Here is a 9,266-nt window from a genome sequence, read left to right as displayed (position 1 = left end):
GTTGGGGAACCCTGGATGAGACTGATAGACCCTTACATAGGTGGAGTGGTGAAAGGCTGAGCTGTGGGAGTAGTGGTTAGGGGTAGACAAAGCTTACAAGGAAGTGGAGTTTTATGGGGAAGGAATGAAAGAGAGTGAGGAACCCAGGTTATCACTGGGCAGGAGAGAAGTTAATATGGTCTAAAGAAAACAAAACACTCAACTAAAACTAGGGAAGGCCCCCCCCCCCAAAAAAAAAAAAGAGCATGAAAGATGAACTCCTTCTCCCTCAGAAAAATAAGGGCAATAAATGGAAAAAAAACTACAGCTATGGAGGCTATTAGTACAACTACATCAATAATCACTTTTAATATGAATGATCTAAATATACCAACAGAAATACTAACAGAAATAAGACTCAACTACAGATTGTCTAGAAGAAACTCACTTTAAAGACACAGGTAGAGTAAAAGTAAAGGGATGGAGAAAGATACATAAACGAATCAATTATTAATTTCAGATAAAGCAGATTTCAGAGCAAGGAAAAATAACAGGGACTAAGAAGGGCAATACATAATGATAAAAGGAGACATAATGACCTTTAATGTACATACACATAACACAGAATATGTGTTATGTGAACATATGCCTGAATGGGTGAACAGGAACAATCTTTCTTTCCTGGCATCCACAGTTCTTGGGCCTCACACAATAGGTGAGGCAAAAACTCATAGAATTACAAGGAGAAATGGGCAAACCCACTAGCATGGTCAAAAACTTTAATAGTTGCTCTTAAAAATGGACAGATTGGGGGCCCTCCCTGGTGGCGCAGTGGGTTAAAGCACAGCACTGAAAATCTAAAGCCACTTCCGCATGAGTTCAATTCCCGCCTGCCCCGGAGGTGACCACATGGCGTGGCAGACCTCTCCTGACCCGCCCGCTGCTCCCCTCAGCAGTATACTTCATTGATCTGCCTGTTCTGCTCCCTGCTCTGTCTCTGGTGAAGCCTCTCGCTACCCCCGAGCCCCTGGCCTGTAACCCAGTTCTGTATGCACAAAATAAATAAATCTTTTTAAAAAAAATGGACAGATTGAGCAGTCAGAAAAATCAATAAGGTCATAGTTAACTGAATAACATCATCAATCAACTGATCTATTGAATTTTATAGGCTACTTTATCCAACAATAACAGAATACACATTCTTCTCAAGTTCACATGGAGCATTTACCAATATAGACCATATGACAGACTATAAAACTTATATCAACCAATTTAAATGAAGAAAAACTATATAATATATATTATAGATCACAATGGAATCTAAACAAAAATCAGTAATAGAAAGGTAGCTGGGAAACCCCAAAAGTTTAGAGATCAAACAATGCACTTATAAAGACATGAGAGTCAAAGAGGTTTCAAGAGACAATAAACTGTTTTGAACTAAATGGAAATGAAATACACCTTATCAAAACTTAACATTTTGGGATGCAGCAAAACAGTGCTTAGAGGATGAATTTTAGCATTGAATTGCATATACAGTAATTATGTGTTATGTGTTAACATTATATATAAAATTATATATATTAATATGCATTACATATATCAATGTATCACTACATATATTAATATATCACATATAAAGTTAACATATAGTATATATAATTGTAATATGTAGAATTAAATAACTACATACATGCACACATGCATTAGAAATTCTAATAGATTAGAAATTCTAATATACTAAAAAGAAGAAAGATGTAAATTCCACTTTAGGAAATTTAACCATCAGTGCAGGACTTAGCTCAGATTGCTTACAAATGGTGTTTCTTTTATTTTTAGCTATTAATCCTCAATGCCTGAATGGATGAACAGAAACAATCTTTCTTTCCAGACATCCACAGTTCTTGGGGCTCAGCAAACCCTCCAACTCTGCTCTAACCATAGTCTATCACTTTACCCTGACTCTGTGGGGCCTGTGATGGGGATAGGCTAAGAATGAGTTAGTTAGGGCAGAGTGGCACTGGCAGGCCCTGGGATTCTGGGGAGAATTGCCAGGCAGGGCAGACAAGCTCTGGGAGGCTGGTGCACATAGCCAGGGCTCCTGACTGGACGCGCCAGGCCAGCTCGGGCCTCACAGAAGGCCCTGGTCTTTAATCCAGAACCCTGTTCTCCATGGGTCTTCATCTCTGGTGTGACTCCAGTTCAGGCTAGTGACTCGGGCCTGCCCCTTTGCATCCTCTAATGTAATGCTCAATGTTCAGGCCTCCTCTGAGGCCGACTCACACAGGGGAATAATTATATAATTTCTATCTGAGGAAATAAAATCACTAACACTGTGCTTGCCCATAAATGGTGGAGCACTTGTTATTAGCTATTATTCCTTAATCCCTGGATAGGTAAAAGAGAAGTCATCTTGTTTCCAAATACCCCAAACTTTAGAGATGGTTCAAATCAGATTTGACCTCAATACATAATCCCAGTGTGCCAAAGGCCTTTTTGACTAAGGCACTTTAGGATTCCCTATTGCTCTTCTGGTGGTAGGCAGTCCAACAGGGAAGGCGGACACATAAGTGTTTCCATATGGACAATTAGAAATAAGGCAAAAAATGGTGTATAGGGATGTGTACTTAGCTGACAAAACTCTAAGGAAAACAGTGAACCTTGCCATCAAGACTGAGATGGTAGTTACCTTTCAAAGAAAGAGAAAGGGCAGCCTGGAAGAGGTGCTGCAATGTTCTGATCCTTTACCTGGGTGATGGTGTTGGAGATGATTCATCGGGCTGGGCATTTTTGTTTGATATATCAGTTAAAAACTTAAATAGCATATGTACGAAAATTACCATTCATATTTACTAAGAAATGTGCATATTGGCAAGCAACAGGTTAAAAGAAAAAAAACTTTTAATCTTACATTATATTCTCTGTTGGGGGAATGGAGTGGGAATGGAGAAGAGGAAAGGAAACAAGTAAAACAAGAGAGAACTTGAGACAGATTAAATGTTTAAATACCAGGAGCTGAAGATTATGGAAATCTCAGCTTCTGAAAACAGACTGAGAGCAGAAAAGAAAAACTATAACATAAAAATTAAAAACTAGGGCTCTCCCTGGTGGTTCAACCGGTTAAAGCACCGCATTATGAAGCCCTCAGAAGCCCCTGCATCACGAATTCCATCCCTGGCCAGGGAGGTGACCCACATGGCGCAGCAGACCCCTCCTGACCCACCCGCTGCTCCCCTCAGCAGTGTACTTCGTCCATCTGTCTGTTCTGCTCCTCACTCTGTCTCTGGTGAATCCTCTTACCCACTACACCTCACCTCTGGCCTGTACCCAAGTTCTGTAGGCATAAGTAAATAAATATTAAAAAAAAAACAACTAGAGAAATGCAATTCAAAACAACAATGAACTATCACCTCGCACCTGTGAGAATGGGTACTATCCAAAAGATGAGAATAAAACGTTGGAGAGGATGGAAAGAAGAGAACATTGCACAGTGTTCGTGGGAATGTAAGTTGATGCAGCTATTATGGAAGCCAGTATGGAGAATCCTCGAAAAGTAGAAATAGAAATTCCATACAATCCAGTTGTCTCACATCTGGGTATTTACCCCTAAAATGCAAAAATACTAACTTGAACAGATATATGTATTTCCATGTTTATTGTGGCATTATTTATAATAGTGAAGAACTGGAAACAGTGTAAGAGTCCCTCAACTGAGGAATAGATAAAGAAGATGTGGTTTATATTCTACTAAGCTAAAAAAGAGAAATCCTACCATTTGCAACAACGTGAATGGACTTGGAGGGAATTATGCATAGTGAAGTAAAGCAAACACCAAGAGATTTCACTCTGATGTGGTATATAGAGTAAACAAACACTGACCTAAACTAAACAAAACAAACCAAATAAACCCTTTTGGATACTGAGACCAAGTACTGGTTACAAGAAAGGACGGGAAGAGGAAAAGGACTGGATGAAGCAAGGACTAATGGCATGGTGAGGAGAGATTTGGGCTGTTGCTGTGAATGTAAGGTAGTGTATACACATGTGGGTGCTCCACAGAACTGGGGTACAGGCCAGAGGTGCAGGGGCAGTAGGAGGCTTCACCAGAGACAGAGTGGGGAGCAGAACAGGCAGATCAATGAAGTGCACTGCTGAGGGGAGCAGTGGGCAGGTCAGGAGAGGTCTGCCGCGCCATGTGGGTCACTTCCAGGGCTGGGGATCGAACTTGCATGGAAGCATCTGCTGTGAGCTTGCAGTGCTGCGTCCTAACCCATTGAGCCACCAGGGAGGGCCCCATGATGAACATTTTAAACACATTATGTTTAGTGAATTTCAAGAAAGAATAAAAAACCAGTGCAAAAGGAAAAATCGACTCAGAGTATTTTGACATGATTCAAAATGTAAAAGCCACAGCAGCATTAGTGGCTGAAGTCTGTCTCCTGCTAACTCCCAGTCCCCCACTAGTCATCTAGCTCCCCTACCAAGGATGCCTCACTCCAGGTTTCTCCTTGATCCTTCATGGAGGCTTTCAGTAGAGGGAGAAAGGAAAAATGAATGCAAGAAGTGGGGTGGGGTGGTAGGAATGTGCCAGCAGTGGGCCAGGGAGGCCGGCTGCAGCTTGGAGCCTGTGAAGCGGGAGGGCCTGACCAGTGCTCAGCCCTCGGGGTGGGGCCTGTCCAGGGACACCAGTGCCTGGCCCAGCTTCTTCACAATGGGAGGAAGCTGTAAGGGACCAGAGAACGGAATGGCTCTGAGTTCTTGTCCTCACCTCTCCCTACTCAGTGAGTCAGAGGAGCCATCCCCAGAGGCTCCAGGCTCCTCCTGACCCCAGTTCCTATTTTCCTTCTCCTGAGCCAGCATTTCTGCTCCAGGGTGGAGCACAGCACAGCACAGCACAGCACAACACAGCCCAGGTAGCGCCCGCTCCCACCTGACTGTTTTGCATGGAGGAAGGAGGAAGGACAGTGAGGACTTACAGGAAGACAGTAGTCATGGAGGGAGGGACCCGGCCCCACGCCCTGAGCAAGCGGCTTCACAGCAGTCACCACCATGAACCTAGACAGCGGGTTATGGATTGTCCCTTGCGCTCTTGATGCTGCAAGGCCAAGTTCAAGTATGGAGCTAAGTCAGGCCAGGATTAGTTCTCGTTCTCCTCACAAGCTGGAGACAGAGCAGAACTCACAACCGTCTGCTCTGTGTCCCCTCCTTGTCTAGGGGTGCATGAACCCTGACTCCCTGAAGGGCTCCAGGGAAGACCCTATGAGAAGATAGCAGTGAGGTGACCTCCTAGCCCCTGAGCCTGGAGTTCCCAGAGACAAAATCTACTACAAACCAAGAGCTTGAGGTGAGGGCTCATGGGAGGTTTGGCCAGGATTTTCCAGGATCCTGGCCCCTGGGTTGGCTACTAGCTGTATAAACATGGGGGTTTGCTTGACCTCTTGCACAACCATTTCCCCCGAATGAGGGTGGGACCCCACCACAGAGAGAGGATGGAGGAGGAGACAGGACAGCAGGTGTCCAATCTGAACTCAGGGCTCACAGAACATGGGGCTGCTGTTCCTCAGCCCAGTAAGGACAGGACTGGGGGCTGGGGGATGCCCACCCACTGCCCCTCCCTGAGTGACACTTCCACCTGACCCCAGAGACCCAGTCTTCCAGGCCCCCTGCCTGCCTGGGTGCCACATCCTGGGCGCCCACTGCAGGTCACCAAGGAAGGACAAGCCTCAAGGGAGCTACCTGGGAGATTTGGGAGAGGATGGCAGAAGCTGACTCTCCTCCTAGGTGTGTCCCCACCCTGTGGGGCAATACAGGAAGCAGACAGCACCCCGCCCCAGGGCGCCCAGCCTGGGGTGAGCCGGCCTGAGCCTTATAAAGGGCCCGGCTCGCCCAGCCCCACATCTCACCCGCATCCCTGCAGCCGCTTCTCCTCAGCTCTGGTGAGTCTGCGCCTGCTCCTGCCCTTTCTGCAGGGAGGGTCGGGCCGGCGGTTCTGCTGCCTGGGCAGGGACAGCAGCCAGGGAGAGGGTCTGAGCCGGCCCCTCACAGGCTGGAGACTGTCCCCAGCTGAGGTCCTCCGCAGATGACGCGACCGGGGACACCCACTGCTCCTTTTGGCTCCTCTGACCACTCTGGGGCCGACCTCCCCAGGGGGACAGCCCAGGCAGTTCCAGACACAGGACAGGCTGGTCCCGGCTCACACTGGCCAGGACCCCACTGGGTCCTGCGGGAGCACCAGAGCCCAGTGCAGCACCAGGGCTTCCTGCTGTGGTGGGGCCCAGGCCGGTCCCCACAGGGAGCCCCGGGTTGCTGCCCCAGCATGGCGAGGACACTGAGGGGCCTGGGGCCTCTACCCTGACACTGAAGATCAGAGGGTGGATTTGATGTCTTCAAATGTGGGGGACCCTCAAATTGTCCGTGTGACCTCGAGGTCATACCTCACAATTTTCCCTGTTAGGATGCTGCCCCCCATCTCTGCTCTCTCCTGTCACCCAAACCCCTTGACTCTGCTGCTCTCCCTCATTCCCCTGCTCCCTGACCTGGGTCCTACATAGACGCCCTGAGACACTGACCCAGCAACGCAGGGACAGGTCATTGTCTGCTCAGCTTACCCGTGCTCCGCACCCCCGGGCCATGGGAGGGTTAAAGGTCCTGTCTCTCCTGGCAGCTCTCGACAGCCACCATGGGCAGCACTCCCGCCGAGAAGGCCATCTTGGGCACCATCGACCTGTTTCACAAATACAGTGGACAGAAGGACACGATCGACAAGCCAGGCCTGATCAAGCTGCTCAAGGAGAATTTCCCCAGCCTCCTGGCCGCCTGTGTGAGTCGGGGTCTGCCTCTCACTGTGTGGGGTCCTGCTCTGGCTGAGGACATAGCGGCTGGGTGACCTGGACGGTCACTTCACTCCCTGAATTCCCAGTTTCCTTCTCTAAACAAGGGCCCCGGATGATCCCTATCCTGGGTGATTACCAGGCAGTAAGGGGGGAGATGGGTGTTATGTGGCCAAGGGTGAAAAGGTATGGAGAGGTGTGAGCCAAGGTTACAAACAGCACGGTGGGGTCCCCGTCACCAGTCCCAGGCTCTCCTCTCCTGGCCTCCAGAGGCTCCATCCATGTCCCGATAGCAGTAGAAACCCCATAGCTGAGAGAGATGCACACTCCTCTGTTCATGTCCTTGTCCGCATTTACCCACTGCCTGATTTCATCTGGCCACGGACTGTCCTGAGCTGGTCAGCTGAGGGGCCCCAGGGGGCTGTGACACAGACACCAGGAGCAACAGGGGGCACGTGAGGGCCCGTGGGACTTGGCAGGGTGAGAGAACACAGGTGAGGGCTGGGGAGATGGCCGGAGGCAGGCCAGATTGAGCCTCGGCACAACTGGCAGACGGTGGGGTACGGGGAAGGGCAGGCTGGACCGGGCCATCGCGGGGACGTCCATCAGGACAGCTCTGGCAGAACCCACCAGCGAGGCGCCCGTCCCACCACATGTCACCAAGGAGCCCCTGGGGCCTGTGGTGACCGGTGCCCTCCCGCCCGGTCACTGCCACAGTGATGCCCGGTGCAGCTGCTGTGGCTCCGCCTCCAGTCACGCCCACCGCACCCCCAAGGGACTCAGGGGCTCCTGTCTGCGTCTCTCCACAGGACAAAAAGGGCACAGACTACCTGGCCAATGTCTTCGAGAAGAAGGACCAGAATAGCGACGGCCAGATCGACTTCTCTGAGTTCCTCTCCTTGCTGGGGGATTTAACCACAGACTACCACAAACAGAGCCATGGAGCTGAGCCCTGCTCTGGGGGAAACCAGTGACCCGCCTCCCCAAGGCCTCCAGGGCCCCAAAGAACAATAAAGTGTCTCTTCTGACTAGAAACTGGCCCATTTCTGTCTTTCTTTGGCTGCCTCTGTAGTGAAACTACTTTTTTTTTTTTTTAAAGATTTATTTATTTATGCTTACAAGAGTTGGGTTGTGGGCCAGAGGGGTGGCGATGGTGGTGAGAGGATTCATCATACAGAATGGGCAGCAGACCAGACAGATCTGAAATATACTGCAGAGGGGAGTGGTAGGTGAGACAGGAGAGGTCTTCTGTGCTATGTGTATAGCTCCCTGGCCGGGGACCAAACTCTTGCTGCAGTGGCTGCCAACAGCTTCATAGTGCTGAGACTTAAATCTTGTGCCACCAGAGATACCTGAAACCACCTTTGTTGCCAGCACAGGCGTTGCCAATGCCTGTGGGCACTGGGTTGTGCCACAGGGTCCCTCTGTGACTCAGATCACTGTCCCTTCTTGCAGGCCTGTGTCCCTGCCCTGGCCCTGGTCGCAGCCATCCTGCCAGGGCCATGTTCAGGGCAGGGGAAGCTCCTGCCAGGGCCAGCAATGCAGTTCTTCACCTTGTGGATGGACGCTGTGATCACAGAGGGCGGTGGGGGGAGCCAGGCCCACACCAGCTCCCTGCCCATGGCCCTGGCTCCAAGTCCCTAGGGCTGAGGTGAGACTGTCACCGCTCAAGTAGGCCTCCTCAGGGGCGCGGGACGCAGGGTGCCGTCCCTGTGAGAGACGTCGGGGTGGCTCACAGCACCCTGACAATCACGATCTCCATGATGTGCTGTGGGCTCTGTGCAGCACTGGGGGTGTAGCCTGCTGTGCAGCCCAGTGGTGGGGGAGGGGAGGCAACTTCTTGCTGAACTCACCCTCAGCAATGACAGCTAAATGCCAGCCGCTGGCCACCAGGGGCCTTTTCGTGGTGGTTGTTCAGGGTGAGGACCCAGTGGACCTTGACCAATTTGGGGTGCGGCAATGTCCAGCCCAGATACCTTAGATGAGGACAAACCTCACCAGCGGCCGTGGTCGCAGCCTCCGTCTGCCACAGCGGGGCATATGCTCCCAGGCTCTTGGAGGCCATCAGGGTCCTGCTCCTCCCCTACTGGCCCCCCAGGTGTGGATGTCTGCGTGGCGCTCCAGCAGGTGGTGACTGAGGACAGCACCATCCCCTGCCGCTGCTGCTCAGGCCCTCTCACCGTCCCAGGAACGCTCCTCCAGGCCCCTGCCTCAGCCCACACCCCCACCCAGCTCTGTCCTGCTAGCTAGCCCTCCATCAGAGACAGTCTTGTGCCTGTGGTGGAGAACATGGTGACCACACCTGAGTGGGAAACCACTGTGCCAGTTTAGTAATGATGCGAGGAAAAATATTACCTTTAAAATTTAAAAATATAAATTAGAAATAAGGGAGAAGAGGGAAAATCCTACTAAAGTGTTCACTCCAAGGACGTGTGCAGAGAAACAAAACAAAGGAGC

At 50.4% G+C, this 9,266-nt stretch overlaps 1 protein-coding gene across 1 annotated transcript; it reads left to right on the top strand.

Moving 5' to 3' along the window:
• Nucleotides 1-5,870: 5,870 nt before the first annotated feature.
• LOC101637030 (protein S100-A7) lies at nucleotides 5,871-7,844 on the top strand. Its single transcript, XM_004693718.2, has 3 exons — nucleotides 5,871-5,915; nucleotides 6,644-6,799; nucleotides 7,619-7,844. The coding sequence occupies exons 2-3, from the start codon at nucleotides 6,659-6,661 to the stop codon at nucleotides 7,781-7,783; spliced, it is 306 nt and encodes a 101-aa protein (XP_004693775.1). The 5' UTR covers nucleotides 5,871-5,915; nucleotides 6,644-6,658; the 3' UTR covers nucleotides 7,784-7,844.
• The last annotated feature ends 1,422 nt before the right edge of the window (nucleotides 7,845-9,266 follow it).

Source organism: Condylura cristata, unplaced genomic scaffold, assembly GCF_000260355.1.
Source record: "Condylura cristata isolate star-nosed mole 26May11 unplaced genomic scaffold, ConCri1.0 scaffold00040, whole genome shotgun sequence".
In the NCBI taxonomy this organism is placed as follows: Eukaryota; Metazoa; Chordata; class Mammalia; order Eulipotyphla; family Talpidae; genus Condylura; species Condylura cristata.
The sequence above is the reverse complement of the archived record's forward strand: the minus strand, read 5'-3'. Positions and strand labels throughout refer to the sequence as shown.

Coding starts and splice junctions, on each gene's coding strand:
- LOC101637030 (XM_004693718.2), top strand. CDS start 6,659: ATGGGCAGCACTCCCGCCGAGAAGGCCATCTTGGGCACCATCGACCTG. Junction 6,800..7,618: donor CCAGCCTCCTGGCCGCCTGT/GTGAGTCGGGGT, acceptor GTCTCTCCACAG/GACAAAAAGGGCACAGACTA.